This window comes from Corvus cornix, chromosome 20 (genome assembly GCF_000738735.6).
Source record: "Corvus cornix cornix isolate S_Up_H32 chromosome 20, ASM73873v5, whole genome shotgun sequence".
Lineage (NCBI taxonomy): Eukaryota > Metazoa > Chordata > Aves > Passeriformes > Corvidae > Corvus > Corvus cornix.
The window spans coordinates 973,876-1,000,767 of record NC_046349.1 but is presented as its reverse complement, the minus strand read 5'-3'; the positions used below and the strand labels follow the sequence as shown (position 1 = coordinate 1,000,767).

Below are 26,892 nucleotides of genomic sequence, written 5' to 3'. Positions count from 1 at the left end.
GTTACGGCCTGTTTCAGAAGGGCTGGCAGTGTCTGTACCTGATCTTAGAGTCTGTACATCCAGGTGCTAGAAGGAGTTCAGGCACGAGAGCAGGAGGGGTGACAGCAGGAGGGGTGACAGCAGAAGAAGGAGCCCTGTGTTCAGTAGCCCTTGCCATGGCTGGGCACCTGCCTGTGGGGCTGTGCTCTGCTCCTCGCCCTCTCCTCTCTGCCCCTGTGCCAGACCTGCTCATCCCCCATCCCTGCAGCATCCCTGCTGTGCTCGTGGGATCTCACAGGGACTCACAGCCTTCTCCCAGAGCTCTGGATCCAGCACCGGGCTGGCTGCCAGGTCACTGTGCTTGTTCCCTTCATCTCCTCTCAGGTTTACCAAAAGCAGCTGTGGGTGGTTTGCTGAGGCTCTTCCAAGTCTGGAGGAGAAGCAGGAAGGAGCAGGAGGTGAGGGCCCAGCCTGGGAGGGACCTCTCTTCTCACAGAGACCAGCCCAAACTGCTGCTGCTGGAGCCTGGAACATTTCACAGGATTTTCCCCAGAATTAGATCCCAGCACCACCTGCACCCACCCAGCTCTGCTGGCCTTGCTCTGCTCCGGCTCTGACCACACCAGTGTGGCCTTGGAGTGGCAGGAGGGGAAGGACCTCCCTGCCCTCCTCATCTGCTCACTCGGCTGAAACCTCATCACCTTCCTCAGGAGGCCCCAGCAGACACTGGATAATTCATATTTCATCCCTGACCTGCAGCCACCTCTGAGGTGGGATCAGGAGCACCAGATCCATCCCTTCAAGGCCTTCTCCAGCCCCACAGAACCACCCAGGCTGCAGCAGGGCAGGCTGTGGCCTCCTCCCTAGGCCAAGAGGACAATAATCACCAGCTGATTCTCCAGTGAGGTTTGGCTGCAGAGCATCTGAGACCCCGTTCACCAAAATTGTCTTGAAGGGACATCAGTTCATCAGCAAGACACTCCTGAGCAGGGAGCAGGAGGTCCTGGATGGACCCTTGGCTGCTTCCTCTGGCATCCTGTGCCCTCATTGCCTGGAAAATCAGGGCCCCAGCTTGGCCCCTGCTCCCCACCCTTCCCTTGGTCTGCAGTCCCCTTCCCTGAGCTTACAGCCCCTGTCCTGTCCTTCCCTGCAGCAGCTCCATCCCACCCCCTCCCAGCACAGCCGTGAGCATCCTGCTCCTGAGAGTGTCAGGGAGAGGGGGACGATGGAGGCAGGGAGAGAGGGATGATGGAGGCAGGGAGAGGAGGATGATGGAGGTGTCTGGCTGGTGGGTAACATCAGGTGCCTGTGCTGGTGACACAATTGTTCATTTGCATTTCCTTGGGCGTTGATGCTGATATTAATTAAAAGCAATTACGGTGCCATTTTCTCAGTGTGAGAGCAGCATGCAAAGAGAAAAACAGTGTTCCACACCAAAACGCTTCTCCCTCCAGAGCTTCAATGGCCTTGCTTAGTTGGAGGAACCTGCTGGGTGACGGGAGGCACCTGGGCACTGCTCCTCCCACCCATCGGATGTGCCAAGGGGTGCCAGGATTGGGCTGTGCCTGGGGGCCTGGGGCACCCTTGGAGTGCTGGTGACAGGCACAGGCACGGTGGGTGACGGCAGCACTGGACAGGCACTTCCATCCCAGTAGCTACAGGGTGCTGGGTGCTTGTGGTGGTACCTGCGCACCCAGGAGGGTGCTGGGGGCATTCCTAGAAGATGCTGGTGGCTTCCATGGTGGCCATCAGTGGCTCCAGGGTGCTGCCCTCCATGCCAGCACTGGTGGCAGTAGAGCAGAGCAGCGACAGCGGGTGACAGAGACAAGTGGGTGCTGGCACTGGAGGTAGCACTGGCCGTGGATCCTGGCTGTGCTGGTGGCTCTGCTGTCTGGATCGTGGACCCAAACCAGCCCACAGGAGCTGGAATTCCCTGTCCCATGGAGAGGGCTGCGAGAGGGCAGGGTGGTGGCAGTGCAGTGCCAGTGCAGTGCAGTCAGTGGCACCTGGCCCTGCCACAGCTCATCCTGGCACAGTCACACAGAGCAGTGCCTGCCACCGCAGGGATACCCCTGAGCCCAGCAGTGTCTGGGTTTGGGGTGGGGAGGTGTCCCTTGGGCCACAGCAGAGGCCTCCCAGGCTGGGTGAAGCCACATGTGCGTCACCTCTGTCTCAGCCTCGGGCTCCGGCTCCACAGCCCAGCTCCCAGCAGCTCCCAGCTCCCTCACCACAGGGCTGTTCTGGTGTGGGGACAGGGGAACTCTGGGGACAGGTGTGACTGCCTTGCCTAGCTGTCCCAGGACACGTGCCTTTGCTTTAACAATCCCCTCTGCAGCACTGGGGACGGGGCTGGTGGGACGGTGAGGAGGGTTTGTACCCAATTTAGGAGGCCAGTCTGCTGAGCTGCCCAGGCTTTCCATTCTCCTGTTGTTGGGATATCCCTCGTGAGGGCCTTGCAGGGAACACTGACCTCTTACTCTCTGCCTGCACTGTGCCTCTCCACCTGTCCAGTCTTTGCTTCCTTGGGACAGGTTCTCGGAGGGCTGCGGGGTGTGTCTGAGAGAACACAGTGCCTGTGCCATAACCAGGCACCCGGGATGTGTGTGACCCCCCAGGCGGGAGCTACCTGGGGATAAAGCCCCTCTTGCTGGGTGGTAGCAGGTGGCAGAGCGGGGTCTCAGGGGCACTGCAGTGCCCATCTCTCCATTCTGGGGACAAAGAGCTGCTGCCTCATCTCTGGGCACCAGTTTGATCATCTTCTGCATCACCAGGGTGGGAATCAAGCCCAGCACCCAGCTCTGGCTTTCCTAGAAAATTGCCGAGGTTTGTATCCTTGTCCCAGACTTCCATCCGAGCCAAGAAACTGGGGTTCACCTATTTTCACCCCTCTTTGAGCTCTCACAGACCTTCTCAAGCCCAGATGGCCTCCTCCATTCAACTAGGAATGAAAAAGCTGTCCTAGGAAGGCTGTTTCCTTGTCTGGTTCCCGTGCCATTCCCACCCCTTGCTTCCCTGCAGCAGGAGTTGCCCAGCTTGCCCCAGCAGCTCCCAGTGCAGGGCAGACAGGCTGGGTGTGCACACAAACCAGCCTGGCATGTTCATCGATGCAAACCCCGAGCAGTATTTAACGCCACTGATTAGATAACCCAGGCTGTGCTCGCTGTGTGGTCAGTAGGGTTTTGAGGACGCTAAGAAACACTGGAGTTTTTCCCCGTATTTATTTACCCGGCTTTCCAAGAGGGAGCATTTTTCCAGTGGTTGGGTGGCAGGGAAGGAGGTTCAGCTGCACCCAGTGCCCAGATGGGAGGGGTTTGGGGGGAGCTGCCGTGAGCAGCGCTGGCAGGGCAGAGTCCGAGCGGGCTCTGGCAGATGCGTGGCTGGGACACAGCAAGGGCAACACCAGAGGCTGCCAGGTTGTCCCCAGGATTGTCCTTCCTGCCTCCGTGGGCTCAGCCCAAAGGGGACAGCCCACAGGGTGAGGCACAGAGGGTGACCCCCCTGCCCAGGTCAGCGGCTCCTGACTGCAGGGGGCTATTCCATGATAAAGAAACAAGGAAAGACTAAGAGCCCTTTGCCGCAAAGGGGCTCTGCCCAGCCCTGAGCCCCCAGCAAGGAGCATTTGGGATGTTCTCCTCCCCGCCTGGCTGATCTCCAGCTCATCCTCTCAGTCCACGTGCCACCCAGAGGGACACAGGACCCACTCCCACATCTCTCCCTGTCCCGTGGCACTGCCTCTGCCTCGCTGTCTGCCGTCTGCCCCTTGCTGGGCACAGCCTGGGTGTCGGGCAGAGCTGGCAAGGCTTTGCAGCATCGGGGTTGTGGGTCGGGAGGATCCCTCTCTGACCCCTGTGACCTGAGGACATGTCCCCTTCTGTCTCTGCCCCGCAGGTCTTCATGAGGGACAGCCCTGGAGCCCAGAGGGACACACGGTGCACAGGATGCTGAGTCTGGCCTAGACCCCGAGCCCAGCAAGCTGTGAGAGGTACGGGGTGGCCCAGGGGGGCTTTGGGACTCCCGAGGGGGCTGGGGGGACAGACCCGGCCGGGGGGGCTCCTGCAGGAGCGGGCTGGGAAAGGGACGCTGCGAGGGTGATGCAATGACAACCCTCCCTCCATCTCCCGGCGAATCCTGCAACACACCCCTCGCAAAATAAAGTTATGAAATCTCCTGCCCATTGCTATAGTAACGTCACGCCTCCGCCTGACCCACTTTGAGACAAAGGAAGTGTTCCCGAGCTCCGAGCACGCAGGAGCTGCGCACGGGCCCAGCCTGGGCTCCGAAGGGATGGCAGAGGGAGCTGCTGGCTTTGCCCACCTGCTCCTCTTTGCTCCGGGACCCTCAGGCAACAGGAGCTGCTTTGTCTGAGGCACTGAGCAAGCCCAGTGCCAAAGAGCATCTCCATCCCGTATCCCGAGTGCGGGCAGGGCCCTGCCTGGCTCCCTGCGGACATTTAGGACACGGGAACATCTGCCCTGGAGCAAAGCAGCGTCCTTGCTCAGCTGCAGAGAGCTGGTGGTGCAGCAGTGACAGCCACGGCCGTTCAGAGCATCCTGGGACTGCTCTGCCACAAACAGGGCAAGGAGACAGGGAATCATGGAGAGTGCTCAGTTGGAAGGGACCCACAAGGATCATGGATCCAACTCTGGCCCTGCACAGACACCCCGACAGTACCAGCCTGGGCCTGGGTGTGGTGTCCAAACGCTCCTGGAGCTCTGGCAGCCTCAGGGCCATGCCCATTCCCTGGAGAGCCTGGGCAGTGCCCAGCAGCCTCTGGATGAGGAGCCTTTTCCTGATGTCCAGCCTGACCCTCCCCTGACGTCCAGCCTGACCCTCCCCTGACACAGCTCCAGCCGTTCCCTGGCTCCTGTCACTGCTCACACAGAGCAGAGCTCAGCGCCTTCCGCTCGTGAAGACTCCAGTGAAGTTTGACCTCAGTCTCCTCCTCTCCAGGCTGAACTTCCTCCTCCTCCTCAGCGTGGTCTTTGTGCCCTGGGAGGGGCACTGAGGCCGTGGTGCTGGGGCTGCTGATGGCTCTGGCAGCACAGAGAGGCAGGAGGGCTCTCTGTGATGGGCTTTGGGCAGGGTGGCAGCACAGGAGGCCAGGCAGAGTCTCTGCCGCTGCCTGGGTCACAAGGGTTCGGTGCAGGGGGGAGCACCTCCCTCCCTGCGAGTCAGGGCAGAGGCAGGCCAAGGGCAGCCGTGTTCCGGGCTTTGCATCCAGGGCTTTGCACCCCACGCTCGCTCCATGGGGGCTGTGCAGACACTGCCTCACCCCCGCCAGACCCCTTGAACAGCACTGGCCAGAGCAGGTCAGCTTTGGGCCAGAATGTTCTCATCAGCTGCTTTTCCAGCCAAGCTGGAACATGGCCCATGTGGTCACCAGCCTGTGCCCCGAGTGCTCTGCAGGGCAGCAGGGGCTGCAGGTGGGTTTCAAAGACAGCAGTCCAGCTCCCTGCCCTGCTCCTTCCACTCCAGCCACCTCATCAGCTGTCCTGCTCTCTCCCTGAAAATTCCCTTTCTTACCTGTCTCATTTGCCTCATTTGACCTACTTAATGCTTTGCATTTCCTGCTTCACAGCAAATCCCATCTCACGGAGAACTTTGAGAAACTTCTATTTAGGGACAGACAAATAGGTTGCAGAATTTCTGGGGTTTTGCTCCCTGGAGAGTTGATTATATTACCCGTGACATCTACGTGGAAATAAGTTCTCCGTCTCTCTCAGGAGTTCATCTGCTCCTCCAGCTTAGACAACACCTGAAGTCAAAAATCTCTGTCATATCACAGCCCTTGACTTTCACAGAGTTTGGTTTTGCTGGCCGATTAAAAAAAAAAAAAAGTAGTATTCAGAGCTCTTAAGGTAAGATAAATTATTCCTTGTCATTTTGGGATGGTGCCAGTCAGATCCTGTCCCTCTCATCACCCCAGTGTGCACCAGTGGGCAGAGACACCCCTTGGCCTGAAGAACAAGCAGGAGACCCCTGGTGTTGACTCCTGTGGGGCCTCAGGAGCTGTGTGCAGATCCCACACTCGAAGGGCACCAGCCATTTATTCCCACGTGAGGAGGGATGTGGGAAAATCCTTCCCCAGGGACACGGCCGAGGGATCGGACTCTGCCCAGCTCAGCTACCAGCGGGGCTGTGCTTCACCTGGTGATGGCCGCCTGGCAGGGCGGTGAGGATGGGCTGGGTGAGCCCTGGGACATCCCTAGGCAATGGGCAGGCTCTAGAGGATTCCCCATCTCCTAAGGACGGATCCCAAATAGGTGGCACACCTGGCGTGCTGGAAGCCGCTGTCCCCTGCACTGCTGTGCAGTGAGTGCCGGGTTCCCCTGGTGACGCTGTCACGGTGGGTGGCATTAACTCCTGCTCAGGAGCCCCTGCCTCCATCCCAGGATGGGCACCTTGCTCCTGCTCATCCCTGGGGATGGGCTCTGCCCCGGGATGGAGCTGCCGGGCCAGCGGCGGGAGCAGCGTGGCGGGAGGAGGTTCTGTTGTGTAATGAACTGTTCCGAGCAGGAGCCAGCTATTTTTATCGGCCATGATCAGATTGTGAACTCTGAATCATCATTAATGCAGGGCTCTGGCAGCCGGCGGCCCCCTCGCCAGCGCCACATCCAGAGCTCCTGCTAATTCAGGGAACGTTTGACTCCGAGCGTGTGGGCAGGCCCACGTCACCTACACCACAGCACACAAATCCTTTCAGCTCCTTGCAGCAGGGAGAGGGGAGGCATTTTCCCCCTGCAGGTTGCCAATCATCTCTCCCGATTCCAGCCCGTTATTATCGTGCTGCTGGTTCCAGATATAAAAGCCGCCTCTGTGTTTGCAGCCAGCCTGGGTGGCTGGGCCAGGGTTTGCGTGGGAGCCTGGGGGACGTGGAGCCCTGGAAGAGTTGATGGGCAGAGGGCAGGACCAGCTGACCCCAAAGGGTGCCCTCAGCCCCATCAGTCCAGGGGTGGCTTCCTCCTGGAGGTTGTGTGCTCTGAGCAGTCCCATTTCACAGGCTGCTGCTTCTCCTGGTGTGCTGCCAGCCTCTCCCGAGCATCACCCAAGTGGCTCCTGGCCAGCCCTGCCTCAGCAGAACATGGAATCGGGGATCCAGAGAATTCTGGAATGATTTGGGCTGGAAGGGACCTTAAAGCTCATCCAGTCCCACCCCCTGCCATGGGCAGGGACACCTCCCACTGTCCCAGGCTGCTCCAAGCCCTGTCCAGCCTGGCCTTGGACACTTCCAGGGATCCAGGGGCAGCCACAGCTGCTCTGGGCACCCTGTGCCAGGGCCTCAGCACCACTTGGAGAGCTCTTCAAGTGCCCTTTTCTGGGTCAAGGCATTGCTCAGCCGCAGCAGCAGAGCCGGGTGGCCAGGGAGGGGACAGGGAGCCCTTGCATGGCACGTGTGTGCCAAGGGCAGGGGAAAAGGCAGGGAGGGAGGAGCACAGAGCTGCCCGTGGCGGGTGGAATGAGCCACCAGCCCAGTGCTCCCCAGTCCTGCAGGAGCCCTGTAACACCCAGGGCACCCCAGTGACAGGTGCACCCCCACAGCCCACACAGCTGGGCATGTCACACACAGCACTGTGTCACACACACCCCCACAGCCACACAGAGCTGTGTTTGCCCCCATGGGCTCGGTGAGGTTGAAAAAGGCTCCATGGAGTCCAGCCATTGACCCAGCACTGCCACATTCACCCCTAAACCATGTCCCCAGGTGCCACATCCACATGCCTGTGGAACACTTCTGGCTACGGTCCCAGTGTGCACGTACAAGGAGCAGAAATCTGGATGAGTGTGGGGTGCTCTCAGAGCTCCCTGGGATCTGCCAGGCTTGGTGAGAAGGACTGAGCCCTGCCCAGGGCCTCTGCCATGGATTGGGCTGGCAAATGCCAGCCAGCTGCAAAGAGGGCTCCTGGAACAGATGGAAGCAGACAGCAGTGGGGTGTGGCTGTGGGACTCCTCCTGCTGTTCCCTCCTTGCTGAGAGGGGGCAGGGAGTCTGCCCTGTTATCTGTGCCCTCGGGATAAGCTGATCTAAGGTGGACTTGCAACATTTAGGACAATAGAAATAGGGCAACATCTCCTGAAACCCACATCCACCCCAGAAGTTAAAGAGGAGGGGGCAGGGTGGGCAGTGGCATCAGTTTGCCCAATTCCCCTGTGGTGCAGAGCCCCAGCACAGAAGCTGATCACAGCCAGTGGTCCCTGCCATGGCTGGAGACCCATCCCTGGAGGTGTCCAAGGCCAGGTTGGTTGGGGCTTGGAGCAACTTTCCAGGTGTAGTGGGAAGGGTCCCTGCCCACGGCAGGGGGTGGAACTGGATGGGCTTTAAGGTCCCTCCAACCCAAACCACACAGGAATTCTGTTCTGTGATCCCAGCCCCTGCCCGGTGTCTGGAGCTGCCAGAGGGGCTGCTGGAGGTGGGCTGGGTGCAGCCCATCCAAACCTGCAGGCTGTGAGCCAGGCCCAAGAGGAAGCTGCCTCTGGCTGGGGTCTGGGACACAAAAGTGCCGTAAATCAGGTCAGGTCAGGTCAGGTCAGGCCAGTTCATCCCCTTTGCTTCCAAGACGTCTGAGCATCAGCAAAGCCACTGGGAAGAGGAAGGGCAGTCTGAGAAAACTGACTGAGGGGAAGACAGGTAATGGGGTTAAACCAGTCCCTTTCCATGGGCTCTGGGTCCTGTCCTGGCCCTGGCAGCCCCTGCTGTGACCCTCTGCTCCACAGGTCTTCTCCTGCCATGACCCTGGTGCCCCCCTCTGGGGCGGGGCTGACCACCCCTGCTGGGGTGCCTGGCTTGGGGCTGGGTGACACAGCGGGGACACTGGGCAGCTGTCCTAGGAGACAGCCCTTGCCCAGTCTGAATCACGGATTTGAGAGATTTAGTTTCAAGCTTTTTTCATCCTTCCAAATCTAAGAGATGGTGCGGAAGATCTTGTTGGACTTTTCCCTTCCCTGACCCCATGTCTCAAGAAAGTGCCAAGGATTGCAGAGAGTAATTGAAATGTAAGAAAACAGTTTAATCCCTCATAGAGGCAAACCAGCTGACAGAGGAGGCAGCAAACACAGCGTGGTGGGCACCAGCACATGCCCAGCAGCAGGGATGCACCTCACCCCTCCCTGGCCAGCAAGGGAAGGGATCCTGGAGCAGGCAGGACAGGCAGGAGGATCAGGACCTGTGGCAGCCCCACAGGAGAAGGGAGCAGTGAACTCTGCCATACAGTGTCCCCCCTTGGCAGGGGGAAACCAGTCTGGGAGAGAGGGAGCTCCCTGCCCTCCCCTGCTCCCACCTTCCCATCATTTCTGCCCCTGCCCCACCAAAACCTTCTCTTTCTCTCCTCTCCCACTCATCCCCCAGCCCCTCAGTGTTTCCTTCCTGTCCCTCTGCCTCTCCAGCACCCGGAGCCAGCCCGACCCTGGCCCTTCTCCTCCTCCTGTGCACACTAGACCTTCACTGCATGGCATTGATTTACCTTTCTTGAATTTCATCTCATTTCCCTCTTTCTATTGATTTCTAAGGCAGTTTGAGTGTACCTGGAGCCCCGTGAGCACAAGGCAGTGGTGCTTTGTCGCGAGGCAGTCACGGGCTGCCTTAGGAGGAGATTTCTGCTTCAAATACCCACTGCTCTCAGAAGGCAAGGATGGATTTAGGATCAACATCCAGAGACATCCCTTTGTGATCCAATCAGGGTGTGGTGTCTCCTTAGGGAGCCTGACTCCTGTGATGGGAGAAGCACAGGGGCTGTCGGAGCCAGGATGGCCTTGGGCCAAGGGAAGGATTTTACTGGGATTCCAGGGCTGGGAGAAGGAAAGAAGGAAGGGAGAGTGACCATGGCAGGCAGAGCTGAGCCTGGGTACTTCAGGGTGGTATTCAGGGAGGATTTGAGCTTCTGCCTCCTGCAGGGCTTCCCCTCCAAGGCTTGCAGGTGGAGCTTGGCCATACAAAGCCACCTGGAATTCAGATCAGTAGCTCAGCCTGGAGCCTGTCCTACACCCTGACCTTCCCTTGTGCCCAGAGGGCTTCCTTTGGGAACATCGCCTGCGGCTCTCTGTCACCACTCTGTGAGCGCTGTGGGTGCCAGCTGGCACATCCTGAGCCTCCCTGCTGGCACCTCCCAGCCAGCACCACCCCGGCTCCACCAGCCCAGAGGGTCCCATGGGCAGGGGGCTCCAGGGGGGCTGATGCTGCTGCAGAGCACAGCAGGAATTAAGATGGTGCCCGCAGCCACCAGAAGCAGCTGGGCACCAGTCAAGGCTAAGGCTGTATTTGGTGTTCGGGCACAAAGTTCAGGTTTGGTATCAACATCTCCCAGCTCAGGCCATGTCCCCATCCCCAAAATGCCTGGGCACTGTCTGTGTGGTGGAGAGGGGCAAATCTTAGCCCCAGGGCACCACAGCCCAGACCATGGGGCAGGGCACAGCTTGGAGGTGAAGGCAGCTGGAGCAGCTCAGCAGCAGGAGGAGGAGCCGCCCCATGGGGCCACTCCAGGACTTGGGTCAGGACTGGGCAAGCCTGGTGTGGGGCCCCCTGGATGCCCAGGAAGCAGTGCTGGGCAGTTCCCATGAGTGCAGAGGGCAGTGGGCAGTGTCTCGGGGCAGGTGGGCTGAGGTCAGCGTGGGCAGGACCCTCGGGAGCAGGGCTCAGGGAGGGGCAGTGGGGTCCCCATCGGAGCAGGGTGGGAAGCCCAGGCTGTGCCCACTGCAGCTTTAGAAAGCCCAGCTTGGCTCTGCCAACCCCCTGGGAGCGACAGAGTTAAATGGAGACTGTAAAGCCCATCAAGCCATGGAATAAATTCCACTTCTTTTTTTTTTTCTGTGCTTCCAAACAATTATTTAAATCTCTGGCTGCTTTTCATTATTAATACATTTTTCCCTGAGTGAGAAAGGAAGACAAGCCTCTCGATTCCTGCCACCCTGCAGTGGTCACTGCCTCCACTCCCACACCACCTTGCTGGCCATGCTGAACGTTGGGGGACAAACTCCTCGAGAAGACTGGAGACCAATTCATGGCTGAAAGGGAGAGGCCAGGAGCACAGACTGCCAGCTCTGCTCCTCACAGGGACATGCCATCTGCATGTGTTAAAAGTCACTCTCTTTTTTAAGTGACACTCACACTAAACCAAAAAGGAGCTAAGAAACTAAACTAGCAGGTAACAGGAGTTCATTTATACACTCCGTGATTTCAAGTAGGTTTCAAGTATGGAAAGTCAACTTATTGATTGACAGCTCAACTCATACAAATGTACACTGATTTTTCTTTTAAGCAAACCCAAAAGGTTTGTCATTTTCCCCTGTATAACACAGTGAAGATGAGGATCCCTCTGAACCGAGCAGGATGGGGCAAGACCACTGGGGAGATGTTCAGTGAGGATCCCTCGGGGGATCCCTCTGTCCAGCTGCCCTCCCACCACCCCGCAGGGATCTGTACCTGCTGAAACACCAGCCCCTCACTGTGGCAGAGGGGACAGATGGGCTGGCTCGGAGGGTGGCACAGGTGGCACAGCTCCCCAGGAGTGGTGCAGCACAGCAGGAATCATCAGCCAAGCAGCCAACAGCTTCTCAGGTCAGGCTCTGAGTGCTCGGAAACACCTCAGCTCTTACAGAGCTACTGACACACCGTGCTCCGGGGCAGAACCTGCCAGGAAGGCAGCACTGGCTGGAGAGGAGGTGTTTGCCATCGTGTCACATTAGCACAGCTGCGGGAGCGGTGCCAGCCCCGGGATCCACCACCACGGGAGCACCGGGCACCCTGCAGCGCTGGGGTGCTCGGCTCTGGGCTGCCTGGGCTCAGCCAGGAGCTGCTGGGCTCTGACAGCAGGCTTTCCTGCAGCCCCCTCAGCCGATGGGACAGAGCAGGGCCCTGCTGGCAGTGCCTCTGTCACGCTGCTGGGGAGGGGATGCTGTTAAATAACCCCGTGCAGCAGCAGAGCAGCAGCAGCAGCGTTGAAGCAGCCCGTGGCCGGGCACCGAGGCACACGAGTGCTGCAGCTGCAGTGGGAAGTGAATCCTGCCCCTCCTCCTCTGCTGGGCCCTGCTCTCTCCAGCCCCTGGTCTCACACCCCTTCCCTTCCCATCCTGCCTCTTCCATCCTGCTTCTCTCCTTTGTCCCTTACCCGTGGTGGCATTTGCTTTCAGAGGGGGATGGGGATGTGCTCCCGCTGAGGAGTGGGCTGCCAGAGGGGTTCCCCGTGGGCTCTCAGCATCTGTCCTCTTCCTCCAGCTGCAGGGAGGTCTGCAAGGGCTCTACCACACCGTCCCTGAGCCATGGTCTAGGAAGCCCTGGGACCATGAAGGGCTTAGGAGACAACAGAAGCCGCCATCTCTCCGAAAACCTGGACTCCCCTCAAGACTCTCTTTATGCCCCCCAGGACAGGAACCCTTATCTCCTCAGCCCCACCGACTCCTTCGCCATGGACCCCCGATTCCCGGCCCAGAACACCGTCCATGGGGACTGTCTCCTTCCGCTCAACAACCAGATCTCCAACAGCAGCACTTTCCCCCGCATCCATTACAACTCCCACTTCGAGGTCCCGGATGACAACCCTTTTCCGAGCCATGCCCAAGCCACAAAGATCAACCGCCTGCCTGCCAACCTCCTCGACCAGTTTGAGAAGCAGCTGCCCATCCACAGGGACGGCTTCAGCACCCTCCAGTTCCAGCGGAGCGACGCGAAGCACCGGAGCGAGAGCCCGGGGCGCATCCGGCACCTCGTGCATTCCGTGCAGAAGCTCTTTGCCAAGTCCCAGTCTCTGGAGGGCCCCACCAAGGGCAACGTGAACGGGAAGAAGGGGGCAGATGACGCCAAGCAAAACCGGAGGAGCAAGAGCAAGGACCGGGCAAAGACCTCCGAGCCCAAGCGCAGGACCCGGTCCAACATCTCCGGCTGGTGGAGCTCTGATGACAACCTGGACAGCGACACCTGCAGCTACCGCAACCCCATGGGGCTGATGACGCTGGGCCGGCAGCCCGACCACAGCCAGCCAAAGTACTTCATGCACGCCTACAACACCATCAGCGAGCACATGCTGAAATCCTCCAAGAGCAATAACGACCTCAAGGTCACCCCTTGCACCAATATCCCCATCAACAACGACTCCAACTACATCAAGCGGGGCTCCTGGTCCACGCTGACGCTCAGCCATGCCCGGGAGGTGTGCCAGAAGGCCTCCGCCACCATCGACAAAGCCTTGCTCAAATCCAAGTCCTGCCACCAGGACTTGGCCTACCACTACCTGCAGGTGGGTGCCGCGGGGGAGCACGGGGTGCTCCGTGCAGGGAGAGCACAGGAGTTCAGGGACATCCCCTCGGTGGGCGCCTGTGTGACCTTATCAAACATCTCCAGATGGTTCAGCTGCCACCTCAGGTCACGCTGCCAGGAGAGGGCTGGGGAGGGCCCTGGGCACAGACCCCTACTCCTCCTGCAGGGACACAGGTGCTGATGGGGTCCATCTCCCACAGCTGCAGCGCTGTCCCAGCACCCCCAGTCCCTGTGCTGGACAGTGGCAATGTGGGGTGGAGGGGACATGCCATGGCACCCCACCCCCTGTGCTGGGTGGGTTCCCATCTCCTGCAGGCCCCCCACGTGTCCCCACTGCCTGCCCGGGCCCTGCAGGTGCTGGGGGACACTCCTGGGCAGGCAGGGGTGTAGCTGCCACGTGTGGCTGTTTCCCAAGTGCCCACACAGCCGGGAATGCTGAGGGGCCACCTCTCACACCGGACACAGCTCGCCAGGCCCCCGTGGAGACCCCTGTGCCACCCCCCAGGGGCTGAAGGTCAGCAGCACTAACTGACACTCAGCCCTTATCTCCACGCATCGCAAGGATGTGCCGGCGTGCCCAGTCAGCCCCGCTCTGCCCAGCTTCCCCGGAGCACTGGTAGGACCGGCAGCGCCTCGCTGCTCGCCCCGCGGGGCAGGGCTGGGGCAGCAGGACACTGCCAGCCCCGCTTGCATGGCCTGCATGGCTGATGCTGGTTTGAAACCCTGGCACCGACAGCTCCAGGGCTGTGGCAGGTTCCAAAAGCAGCGCTGGAACGGCATGAACCTGGTTGTGCCCTGGAGAGAGGAATGGAGACAAATAAGCCAGGCCTGGGTGGGGGGAGGAGGGGATTGGTCTGTGTATGTAAATCTCCAGCATCCTTTTAATGCAGAGGTGCCAGGGGCTTCCCTGGCTGTGCCCAGCGGGCTTAGAGGCTTTGAAAAGCGATGAATTATTGAAGCACACTCGGCTTCCAATACCTTGCTGGCCAGGGCTGCAAATCAAATTTCCACGGGACTGAACTGACTGCATCAGGAACACCAGCAGGGAAAATCGTCTTGGCCTGGTTCCTTTTTCCTTGCCCCTCCTCCTTCCAGTTAAGCATCTGAGGTTAAAGAGCTGCAGCCAAGCTCTCCAAGGGCTCTGCTCCCCTCAGGCTGCAGCACAGAGCCCGGCAGGCAGCCCCGACAGCCCCTGGGCTCTGGGGTGCACGGCTGCCCTGCTCATTCCCCCCCATGTAATGAGCCTCCGTTTCTCGACAGCCTGACGCAGGGCTGTGGGCACAGCTGGGTGGCACGGGCCTGGCCAGCAGCTGGGCAGCCCCACCGCTCGGCTGGGAGGACACGGGTGCCCCGCGGCAGCCGAGCGAGTCCCCGCGGAGGTGGGACCAGCCCCTCAGCCCCGGGCCGACCGACGCAGGCAGCGCCCAGGTAGGGATCTTGTTTTGAGGAGAAGCTTTTGCCCAGCTCCCTCCCACTCTGATCCTCCTGGGACCACTGGCCAGGGGCAGCAGCCCGCGCCACCGGACTTGGAGCAGGTAGGGAGCAGCCGACAGCCACGACGGGCATGGCTGGAGGGGCACTGGGGGACACCGGGGTGTGACCAACATCCCCAGTGCCTGGGGCAGCCCCTGGGCTCAGTTCACCAGCAGCTCACCACCAGAACCAAGACCCCGGGCACCCAGCCCCGAAAACACAGTGCCCGGTGCCCCCACAAGCCGACAGGTCACAGGTGCTTGGGCTCACCTTGTCCCCAGGTGTCCGGTGCCAGCCCCAAAATCGGGGCACAGGGCTCAGGCACCTCATGGGAGGATGGGGTTGTTGTATCCCAACCCCTCCTGGGCACAGGAAGGGTGATGGAGAAGTCACCTCTGGAGCTTGTGAGTGGGAAACGTCCTTTTGCAAGGCCACATGTCCCCGGTCACACCTGGGGACAGGGCGAGCCCATTCCCTCCGTGTGCCGTGGGGAGGAACAGCAGGGATCTGCTTTCCCAGTGCCTGGGGGGGGCACAGGGGCCCTGCCCTGCTGCAGAGGGGGCAGCTGCCACGCAGAAATGCCCAGTGGGCCCCAGTGGTGAGGGGACATGAGGGAGGGCAGGAGGAGTGGGATGGAGACAAACAGGACACCGCAACCTCCAGGCTGGGTAAGCCCCCAGGGCTATTCACCTCTCCTGCCCCATTTGAAGGGTCTGGGTATTTTGGGGATTCATCAGGAACTGTTGGGGGTCCATGTGATGTTTCCAGGCCCTGGAAACATCCATACCCAGATGTTGGAGTTGGTGATCACCCATCTCCAGGCCCAGCCCTGTCCCATCAGGGTAGGGGTCTCTCAGGATCAGTCCCTAGGGTGACACAGCTCCACCCTTAGAGCACAGTCCCCAAGGAGGGAGGCCATGCTCCCCATCCCCTGTCCCCCTGTCCCCATGGGCCCCATATGCAGCTGAGAGCACAAGGAAAGAGGCTGGGAAGCTCCTTGGGGTGGGAGATGCCCCAGGCAGGAATGAGCAGGAGCTGTGGATCCGCAGACAGCACCGAAGGGACGGGCAGTGTGGGGGCTCCCAGGGAACAGTCACCATTAACCTGATGCATCATCCAGATCAGCCTCCCCAACCCCACCTACAGTCAGACCACACCAGGGCATCCTTAACCCCCCAGGAGCCCTGACAATAATTCATAATCCAGAGTGGGTGGCCTGTTCAGTGCCAGCTGCTCCACGATGCTGAGCGCCTCACGCCAGCCCCGCCGAGCTGCCATGGGGCAGGAATACAGCCCAGGTCCTTCCCAGAGGGTGCCTTGCCAGAGGGACAGCCTGGCTCCTGCTTTCTCGAGGACCTGGCGGTGTGCCCGCAGCAGTGGAGCCTGTGCATGGCCCATGCACCCCTGGAGCGCTCAGCAGGGCCTTCCTGTGCTGCATGTCCGTGTTTGCGGGGCTGGGCTGCATGGCAGAGCTGGCACTTGTGTGGTGGAACCCCGTTTGCTCCTTGAGTCTCTTCCCCCTGACGTGCCCCGAGCGGAGGGAGCGCCGCAGCTCCTGCCAGAGCCTGGAGTGGAGCTTTCCCCTTCCCCCAGTCCCCGCTCTGTTCGTGCTCCAGGGATGGGGGATGCCCAAGGGACGTTTCCCCGTGCCCCTTCCCTTTCCCCTCTTTGTCCTGGGTGGCACTGCTGGCCAGTGACTGGGCAGCCCTTGGGGACAATGCAGGGTTGAGTGGAGCCCAGATCCAGGGATGGACACGTGCCTGGATCCCACATCCCTGCACCGCTTGGCACCGCATGGACCACGACTGGGCACAAGGAAGGACCCACGTCCTGCAGCCTGGCAGACCATCCCTGCTGCCCCCTCCTCACCTCCGTGCAGCCTCAGGGCAGGTGCATCCCCAAGTCCCCATGAAGTCTCCAGACCTGGGCATCCCCTTAGTGCCCCCCCTTCCACACCACCCAAAGCACCATGGGCAGAGCCAGGGCCACACCTGGGAGAGCAGCAGGAAGGGCAGCAGCAGAGCCCCACTGCCTGTGAGGAGCCTCTGGAGCTGCTCTGGGTGCCCTCATGCCCCCTTGGGCGTGACACACAGGCTGTGCTCAGAGCCCCTGGTGTCACCTGCCAGGAACTCTGCTGCCACCGAGGGGCTGCACTGGCCACTGTCCAGTCTGTCCTTGATCACAGAAGCTGCTCTGGGCTCGCCATCCCCATCGCAGAGCTTCAGACTATGGGACGGGCTCCTCACATCCTCCTGCAGAGAAGCACCCCAGAGGGCTCTGAACAGCACCCAAAGGACCTGTACTGCTTTTGCGGGTCCCCGAGGGCACCTGCTTGTCTTTGCAGGTGTGACACTTACAGACACTCGTCCCACTCTGTCCCGGCGGACTCTGTGCAGGCAGAGGTGGGACACGCTCCAAAGTGGGGCAGCGGATTCAGAGGGTGAATTCCTTCCCCCTGGCTGCTGAACTGGAATGTGGAGCACCTTGAGAGCAGCTCTGTGTCCTGCTGCCTTGCCAAGGCGCAAAGCAGAGGAGAGGCAGGGAAAGGAGGATTAAGGCAGCTTGGCCAGGACCAGGCGCTGTCCTGATGCCACAGGGAGGCTGTTCCTGGGAGAGGGACAGGTCCGTGTGGGGCAGGCAGTGCTGGGGCTGCACCAGCAGGGAGAGACACGCTGGGACTGTCTTTGTGCTGCCGTGCCCAGAGAGCCCGAGGCCAGGGGGCAAATGCGGCAGCCGTGGCAGAACTGAGCAGCCCCCAGCCCATGCCCCCGAGCAGTGGCAGCAGAGCAGCTGCAGGATCCTGAGGTCTTAAAGCCCTCTCTGTCCTCAGCTGAGCCCAGCACCCTCACTGCCCCACACCATCCAGCGCTGGCCCTGCACAGGGACAGCTGGGCAGTCCCTGTCCTGCAGTCCCTGTCCTGCATGGCCCACTTGGCTGCTGGCTGGCCCTGTCCTCCTCAGCCAGGGGCTGCAGCCAGCCCTGCCAGCCCTTCACCAGCCCTGCCAGCTCTCACCAGCCCTGCCTGGCCCTTCACCAGCCCTGCCAGCCCTCACCAGCCCTGCCTGCCCTTCACCAGTCCTGCCTGGCCCTTCACCAGCCCCATGCTGGCCCCAGACCCCACAGGCAGGAGCTGCAGCTCACCTTGAGGAGAAGGCAGGCAGTAAAATGCAGTCTCCAGCCAGCCGTGACACCAAGGTGACAGATAAAAAAGTGATTCTCAGGCTCCCTGTCTCCTTTAGAAAGGGTCGGAGCCAGGCATCCCAGTGACCTGTGGGATCCTTCCTGTGGCAGGACTCAGCTGGAGCCAGCAGGGCCCCTCCTGGCCTCAAGGCCACCAGTACAGACAGAGGCTGGGGCAGAGGCAGCACTCACACCCGGCAGGGAAAGGGTTCTCGGCTCTTGCATTTATTTACAAGGACCTGACAGATGACACCCACAGCCCCTGAGCTGGACAGCTGTGTGAGCAGCCAGCCTGGGAGCCATGGCCAGGCACGAAGATGGCAGGAGCAGAGTGGAAAGGGCTGGCAAGATCCACACCAGCAGCAAGTGGGGCCAGGGAGGCCTGGCCAGTGTGCGTGCCTCATGTGGAAGACTTGCTCCACTTCGGTCCCCAGCTGGATCTCACACACCTGGATCAGCCCTGGCTCCGATCCACATCCCCCAGGAATGTGGGTGCTGGGTCATGGGCGCACTCCAGGCGGGGGCCTGTCACCAAAGCAGCCCCAAGGGTGGTTTGGGGTCTGTTCCAGAGTGGACACATGGGGCAGGCTGGCGGGACATGGGCTGAGCCTCTGCTCCTTCAGGCAGGAGAAAGCCCTCGGCTGTGGTGTGTGGATTGAGCCTGACCTGGACACAGCCTGCAGAGCTGAGCCTCACCTGAAGGTGCTGCACCCCAGCAGCATCACACACAGCCCCAGACTGGCTCTGGCTCCCACGGGAGCCCTGCTGGGAGCAGGGATGGAACAGGCACCACACGGCTGTGGCTCATGGCAGCTGCAGCACAGCCCTGTGTCCCCAGAGCCCTGTGTGAGCTGTGGCTGCTCAGTCCCACGGCTCCCTGGGCAGCTCCAGCAGCTCCATTTAGCACAGCCAGCATGGACGCTCTCCTCAGCACAAGCTGTGCTCAGCACAAGACCTGTCACTGCTCCCTGCAGCATCCCCAGCTGCTGCTGGAGCAGTCTGGGCTGCCCTGGCACTGGCACTGGCATGGACACTGCTGCATCCTCACGTCTGGCCTGGCTGCTCCTCGGCCGTGTCCTCGAGGGCCGGACAAAGGCCAGCTGCAATCCAAGTGAGCCACAAAGCCAAGGCTTGCTCCTGGAAACTCGGGCTTCCCCATCTTTCTCCTGACCTGTCCCACACCACATGTGCCTTGTCCTGGTCAGTCCTGGGCACTTTGGCTCTGCCTCAATCCCCAAACCACAAACCCTTCGCAGGATGGGCAGGCGACGTGGTGGCTACTGTGGCTGCTCAGTGCTTCAAGCCTCCCGTGGGACCATCAGCTCTAGTGAGGGAACAGGAGGCCATGTCTGCTTTAAATTAACTGTGGAGTTGTCATCTTGGTGGGGTTAGAAGTGCTTTTCATGCCCAAGGTGCTGCTCATCTCTCTGCAGAGAGGCCAGCAAAAGGTTTGTGTGCCCAAGCTGCTCTAGAGGGACTTGTGAGAGCCTGACTTGGTTCCAGAAAGTAATTTCAGCCACTCAGAGTCACATTCAACTCAGAAACCTTAAAGAGCCCATGAAGGCCTGGGCTCTGACCCCCCAAGCCCTGCTCCACAACAGCACTTTATGTTCAGTGACGTGGTCTGTGCGATGAACAGCCGCGTCCAGCCCTGTCCCAGTGCCCCACACAGGCCCAGTGAGACTGTCCCTCTCCCCCTGTTATGCCTGGCGTTGTGCAGCTTGTCCTGGCTGTGGGAGCATGTCTGGGATGGAGGTGTCCAGCGGTGGGGAATGCCTGTGATGTGCTAAAACAGAGGCCACCAAGCCAAGGGCTGCCTGGCATGAACTGGTAAGGGAGGGCTGTGAAGGAATTGTGTTGCTTATTCCCACTACACTTCAGGGGAAGGTCCAGCAATGTCCCCAGTTCCCCATGATCCTACAGGTCCCAGGATCATGGGCGTGTGCCATCCCTCACATCTGCTCACACTCCTCTTCCTCCTGCAGGTGCCTCAGGGGGAGTGGAACAACACGCTGTCCCGGGACAAGGACAGCGAGATCCCGTGCCGGCGCATGCGGAGCGGGAGTTACATCAAAGCCATGGGGGATGACGACAGTGAAGACTCAGAAACCAGCCCCAAACCATCCCCGAAAACTGCAGCTCGGAGGCAGAGTTACCTCAAGGCCACCCAACAGTCCCTGAGTGAGCAGAGCACCACACAAAGGTAACGCTGGAGCTCCTCTGGGAGCTCTGCGCGGGTCCTCAGGGCCATCCTGGAGCAGCCCTTGGGGTCTGGCCAGCAGCAGCACCCCACAGAGGCCCCGTGTGGGATCAGAGCCCAGCAGGGCTCCTGCACCCCAGCTCTAACAGAGAGATGAGGAGACAAGCGGGACAGGAGAAGATGTGGCAGAGGAATGGAGAGAGCTCCCCTCCCTGGTGTTAGGAGCTGCTCCAGGTCCCTGTCCCCTCAGCCATGGGGAGAGCACTCCTCTGATGGAGCTGTGGGGATTTCCTCTCTGAGCATCTTCTGCTCTGGGGGAATGCAGAGATCCCAATGCCAAGATGCCACTTGGACCTGGAAGCTGCTCACCCGGCATGGCTGAGGGCACTCGGCCCGCTGGGGCTATGCCTGGAGCTGCTCTGCTCCAGAGGTTTCCAGGGACCCTGTGACCAGCCAGAAGGTTGGCACATTGGGCTGGATGATATCCTGAGGAGCTGAGAGGTTTGGCACCAGGTATCGAGGGAGGAAGACTCACAGTGGTTTGAACCAGACCAAGCCGGGGGAGCAGAGCAGGAGCTTTGCTGGGCCAGAGGTGGCTCCTGCAGGACGGGCTCTGTGTGACCCGGGCAGTGATGCTCTGTCCTCAGCAGCTGCTGCACATCCCGGGACAAGGCACCTGGGGGCTGTCAGTGCTCCGAATGCTGCAGCTTCGGCGGCTGTGAGTGGTTCGGAGGGACAGGAAGGAGCAGGAGCCACTGGGGGTGAACTGCTGAGGCCCAGCACACAGAGGGAAGTGGGATGCAGGCAGTGTGGGGACCCCTCACAGAGCCTTCACACTGACATCAGGTGCTGCTTTCTGCTGGGAGATGGTGACAAAATCAGCTCTGGGGAGCCCTGGAAATGCCTGTTCTGGATCCATCCCTGTTCCGAGCCTTCACATCCACCTCAGGGGAGCAGAGTGGGGTCATGGGGTCTCTGGTGAAAAATACCACATAGAGAGTCTGGGGCTCCTTCTGCCCTGGGCATTGTCCATCCAGACCACGTCCATCGGGATGTGGCCCGCCCTGAGCCCTGGGCGCAGCCAGAGCCGGGACAATGCTGGGAAAGGTCTGGGGAGCGGTGGGACCGCAGGGATGCGGCCGCGGGGGGCTCTGGGCAGGGCCCGTCCCTACAGGAGCTCTGCGGGGCAGAACCCTGCGGGGCGGAGGGGGCTCCGCTGCGGGACCCTGCCCGGGACAGAACCGGAGCCAGAACCGGGAATGGAGCCGGGGCTGCAGCCGGAACTGGAGCTGGGGATAGAACCGGGACTAGAGCCGGATCCGGGGCTGGAGCCGGGGCTGAAACCAGGGATAGAGCCGAGAATGGAGCCAGGACTGGGGCTGGAGCCAGGAATGGAGCTGGGGATGGAGCCGGGAATAAAAGCGAGGCTGAAGCCGGGGCCGAGGATGGAGCCGGGAGCGGAGCCGGAGCCGGGGATGGAGCCGGGAATAAAAGCGGGGATAAAGCCGTAACTGGGAATAAAAGCGGGGCTGAAGCCGAAGTCGAGGATACCGCCGGGATGGAGCCGGGAATAAAAGCAGGGCTGAAGCCGAAGTCGAGGATACCGCCGGGATGGAGCCGGGAATAAAAGCAGGGCTGAAGCCGAAGGCGGGGATAGCGCCGGGATGGAGCCGGGATAGCGCCGGGATGCAGCCGGGATGGAGCCGGGATGCAGCCGGGATGGAGCCGGGATAGCGCCGGGATGGAGCCGGGATAGCGCCGGGATGGAGCCGGGATGGAACCGGGATAGCGCCGGGATGGAGCCGGGATGGAGCCGGGATGCAGCCGGGATGGAGCGCGGCCGCCACCTGCTGACCGGCCCTGGCCGCAGCCCCGGGCTCCAGCAGCCGAGGGACCCCGGGCTGTGGCTGGGACGGGGCGGCCGCAGGGACAGACAGAGCCGGGGCAAGGCACAGAGCAAGCCACGAGCCGTCCCTCTGCGAGGGTCGCTGCTCCCTGTCGGCCGCTCTGTGACTCGGTTTCCCCGTGGGCAGGCGGGGTGAAGGCCGGTGGGTGGCATAGGGACGCTGCCCACCCCAGGACGTGGCTGGCTCATGGTGCGAGCTCACAGACAAAACCCTCAGCACGAGGGAAAGCCGGCGGTCAGCAGAGAGCACAGGGCGAGGGGTGTCCCGTGGCCCTTGGTCCCCGCGTGGCCTGGGTGTCCCCTCCATGTCCCCTGGTAGAAGGGACAATTCCCCACTCCCATCCCATCCCATCCCGGGATGGATACTTCAGAGTCCCTGTGGGATGCCCACGCGCTGCACAGGGCGTGCCCTGCCCTCAGCTCTGCTGTCCCCAGGCAGGTGACGATCAGACCTCTGTACCCACGGCCCTGGCAGGTGTGGGGGAAGCGGCACCATGAGGGCCTCTGTTGGGATCACAGGCAATTCCAGAGGGAGAGGCCCCACAGCTGTCCTGGGCTGACGATGTCCCCCACCGTGTGCACCCAGCCTGTGACCAGCACTCCTTCACACACGGTCTCGTGGTGGGACAGAGCCCCAGGGGAGCCCCATCCTTCCCCATCCCTCCCAGCCCCGTGTGCCTGGTCTCAGCTGAGGGCTGTGCTGGGTCAGGTTCAGTGAGAGCCCTGCTCTCCTCCTGTGCAGAGCCTGCTGCTGTGCCCCACGACCTCGTGGCAGAGTTTCTCCCAGGAAAGCTGCACTGGAAATACTGATCCCCTGCTCGTGCAGCAGTGTCATTCCAGCTAGGTTCCCACTGGACTTCTTCCAGATAATCTTTTGGGTTCCTCTATACAATTGTAAATATATGTGTCTTCCAGTTGTTTCCAGTTGCAAAGTTCACAAAATACAAATTAGAAGTCATTTCTCACCCTGCCTCTCCCTGCTTTTGCGGCAATGCAGGCGGTGCTGTGGCTGGAGGCCAGCACAGATCCCACATGCTCCCTGGGGCTCAGCTGGACAGACTTGACACCTGCAGTGCATTCCTGGGGGCAGCAGAACCCAAAACCTTGTCCCCTCTCCTTCCACTGCACCCCGCAGCCCTGTCCCTGTGTGCCACGCCCGAGCCAGCGGCCGGCAGGGTGGGGAAGCGCTGCCTTCTCCAGGAGCCCGGCAGTGGACGCGGTGCCCAGCATCGTCTCCGTGCTGCCTGTGCCTGGCAGAGGGGCCGTGGGCAGGGGTGGTCTGGCTCTGCTCCAGCACTGCCCCAGCACTGCCCCTGCCGTGGGGACACCCTCACACCCTCTCTCTGCTGGCAGGAGCCTGGACCGCCTGGACTCTGTCGAGATACTCCTACCTCCGAAGTTCCCGACCTGGGAGGAAGAATACAACCAGATCTCTGACAGTGTCAACGAGTCCAGCTGCATCAACCAGGTGAGGTGCTGAAGTGCTGACCCACTGTGCTGGCACGGCCAGCGAGGGAGGAGGCCAGCTCAGGGGAGAAGGAGCATCTTCTTCCCTCTTCAAAACAAGGCACTGGCTGTGCTCCAGGAACTGCACAGGCTGTTCCTGGCAGCTTTACCAAAGTGTCATGGCCAGCTCTTTAATCAGGATTCCTATTAGACCTCCTTCCTGCAGCTTTGCCTCCTCTCACACTGCTGGTGCAGCCAAAATCCCTCTGCCACAGGTATGGTAGCCCAGAGGGGGCCCCACAGCGCTGGGAGAAGCTCAGGGCTGCTCTGGGTGCAGGGTCTCACTGTGTCACCCCCCAGAACCATCTGCAAGGCTGTTCAACCTTGCTGCAAGCCCCTCATGCCCACTGGGTGGGTCCAGAGCCAGGGCCAACCTCTCCTGGTGGTGTGCAGCCTGGAACCCTGCAGGGTCACCAGGGACAGCCACCCTGCTCAGCTCAGGACCTCACCCCTCATGCAGCAGACTGGACCCAGGAACAAGGTGCCCGTAGTTCGGGAGGCTGTCCTGCCAGCCAGCTGGAGATGTCTCTCTTGGATATTCCTGGGCCCCATGGCAAAGCCAAGGATGCCTGTGAGGTGCTAGCAGAGGGTGGCAAACCCCTTGCCACAGGGTGGGCTCATGCCCCGACCAACATTTGGGATGCAGTCGATGCAAAATGGGTCTAACTCCCCATGCTGTGGTCGTGGGTTACTCTGGAGCTCCTCAGGGCTGGGATTGCTCTGGAGCTGCCTCACAGGCCGGAGATAACCAGTGCAGGGACGAGCCTTTGCAGAGGTCCCGTGTGCTCATCTCAGCCCTTTCACCGTGGGGCAGCAATGGCTCCACAGCTTTGCCCAGCGAGCCCGGTCACCCTGGGCCTCTGTCCCGTCTGTCCCTGTGTGTCTGCATGGGGACATGTGCCCACACAGCTGCTCTGTGTGTGCAGGGGGGCACAGCAGCGGGGTGGGCATCAGGAGCCCCAGGGTGAGGGAGGTAAAAGGGCATGTCCTGCCCATGTTCCCATCCAGGTGTGGGGGGCTCTGAGCCCCTTGGCTGGAGTCTCCTGGTGCCCCAGAGCGGTGGGAGCCCTTGGAGGGGAGCCAGGGGGGAGCAGGGGCATTGCTGGGCATTGCTGTTCCCTGTGGTCAGTCCTGTCCCTCGTGCAGCAGCAGCAATGTGCTGGGTGTGTCAGTGCACAGCGGGGTCAGGACTGTTGTGGCCTTGTCCTCTGCGTGTCAGTCCGTGCTGAAGCCAGGTCTCTGCTGGAGACTGGGTCTGTGCTCTATCCATGTCTAGAGCTGCTTCCAGGAGCTGAGTGCAGCACCCCCATGGAGACATCAGGAGGGACTTGGAGCTGAAGGGTCTGAGTAGCCCATCATGTGCCAGGAGCTGCCCAGGCAGCCAGCCCAGAGCCAGACTGGTGGCACTGGGATACTGAGGGCACACCGACTGCCACAGCACCCACTCACATGTGGGGCTGCTGCCATCACATGCACTCTGCCACTGTCCCCTGAAAACCAGAGAGTTCAGCTGCAGCTGGTTGGGATTGAGAGGCCTCCCACAAACTGCACGTCTGTTGATCCAGGATGGAGCTGGTTCATCCGCCAGTGCATGCTGGTCTCATCCATCTCAGTGCCAGAGGTAGTTCCTGCCCTGCCCTCACTTTTGTGTGACCTCCAACACCTTCCTTGTGTGTCCAGCCAGACCCCAGTGTCTTCCCACATGGAAGCACCTCAACTCTGACAAACAAATCCTCCAGCTCCACCTTGCAGCCCTCTGGCAGTCCGGGGATCAGCAGGTGTGTGTGTCAGTACCCCCTGTCACACCAAGGGGGACAGAGCTGGTGACCCCAACACTGCCAAGCCCCACTGTGAGCTGTGCCCTGTGCAAGAGGGCCAGGCCCATCCCCAGAGCCAAGCCTCTTTCCTCAGGTACACTTAGAACTTCCCGAGGGGTTCATCCTGGGCAGGTGGTGCCAGGCAGAGCCCTGAGGGCGGAGAGGAGGAGGAGGCGGCCGTGCTCCCACGGCAGGGCAGTGTCTGTCGGGGTCTGTCCGTCTGCCGAGTGTCTGCCGTGGCTTTGCTCTGCTGGGGAGGCAGAACAGCTTCTGTGTGGCTTCTTCTGGCGCGGGGACACAGCAGCAAGGTGGTCAGCCCAGCCCTGCAGGCTGAAGGACAGTTCCCCCCACGTGGAGCACTCGGACTGCCCACGCCCCAGGCTCTGTGGGCTGTGAGGTGCTCGCCAGCGCTGGGGGCTACCCAGAGGTGCTCCGTGGGAGCCACGGCTGCCTCGTCCAGCTGCCCCTGTGTGCCGAGGGGTGTCCCAGCACAGTGTGATCCCAGTGTCCCCTGTGGGCATACATGGATATATGGTGCACACAGCAGGCCGAATGCTCAGCAGCTTCTCCCGTGGTTGAGGTGTCCTGTGGAGCTTTGCCGTGTCCGTGCCACTGTCTGAGGGGCCTGTGTGGCCTCGCTTGGCATCTTACAAGCTCTGCAGTTTGTACTGAAGTGTCAGCAGCGGCGGCCCCAGGGGATGGGCGCCCCGCTCCCCTTGTCCTCGGTCCCTGTGCAGTGACTGTCTGTGTGAGGGGCTCCCCTGTTCTTAGCCTTTAACCTTCTCCAACTCTTTCTTCCAGATCTTTGGACCCCCCTCACTTATCCCTCAGATATTTACCCATGGAGAGCAGGTATTGTCCCACTGGCATTTCTCTCATCCTTCCTCACGGAGCTTTCTGGGGCCAGCCTGGGCACCCACAGCAGGGTGTGAGGCAGGCTCTGGGGTCAGCCCATGCCCAGGCCAGCAGCAGGAGAAGGAAAAGAGGAGGAGAAGGAGACAGCACTCCTGCCCTGGGCACTGCAGGGCAGCTGGAGAGCTTGAGTCCTCGGCCCAGCAGGGGCTTAGGGACCTTCAGTTTTAGGGGAAAAGCAGATGAACTTCTTGAGCTAAACCTCATGGACTCAGATGCTGGGCAGAAGCAATGTCCTTGAGTGCCAGGAGAAAGAAAGGGCCAGGAGAGATGGATGTGGGCAACAGGGCCAGTCTCAGCATCTCACCTGTATTTCAGAACAGTCTGCTCTGGGCTGGGTCTGGTTTGACCTGGCTGAGCCTCTCCCAAGACCAAGTTTGCCCAGCAGCTGCCACAGGAGAGTGAGGCAGAGCTGTGAGCAGGGGGCAGGGAGGTGGGGGCAGTGGCAGAGCTCACCCCTGGCCACAGCCAAGCTCTCTCCTGGCCCTCACCAGGAATGGGGCTGGCATGGATTCCGAGAGCCAGCCTAGGCAAGCGTGGGGGCTGTCCCCCAGCCCACACCTCTCCCCTGCTGTCTCCCAGTGTTGTCCCCCGAGGAGCAAGCTGCCCTGGTGGGTCTCACACCTGAGGCTGGGGTGTCCCAGCTGTGCTGGGACAGGGGCCCTGGCAAAGGCTG

At 61.1% G+C, this 26,892-nt stretch overlaps 1 protein-coding gene across 4 annotated transcripts in view; it reads left to right on the top strand.

Annotated features, from left to right (window-relative positions):
• Positions 1 to 26,892, top strand: part of DLGAP4 (DLG associated protein 4) — a 148,852-nt gene that overhangs the window by 73,957 nt on the left and 48,003 nt on the right. Inside the window, exons 3-8 of one of the 4 annotated variants that reach the window (XM_039563736.1) lie at positions 3,868 to 3,961; positions 12,184 to 13,201; positions 14,482 to 14,649; positions 19,861 to 20,078; positions 23,335 to 23,449; positions 26,106 to 26,156. In XM_039563736.1, coding sequence (XP_039419670.1) covers positions 12,251 to 13,201; positions 14,482 to 14,649; positions 19,861 to 20,078; positions 23,335 to 23,449; positions 26,106 to 26,156 — 1,503 coding nt within the window. In that variant the 5' untranslated portion in view covers positions 3,868 to 3,961; positions 12,184 to 12,250. Of the gene's footprint in view, positions 1 to 3,867; positions 3,962 to 12,183; positions 13,202 to 13,783; positions 13,838 to 14,481; positions 14,650 to 19,860; positions 20,079 to 23,334; positions 23,450 to 26,105; positions 26,157 to 26,892 lie in introns of all 4 variants that reach the window. The other 3 variants (XM_039563738.1, XM_039563739.1, XM_039563737.1) reach the window with 3 other exon arrangements.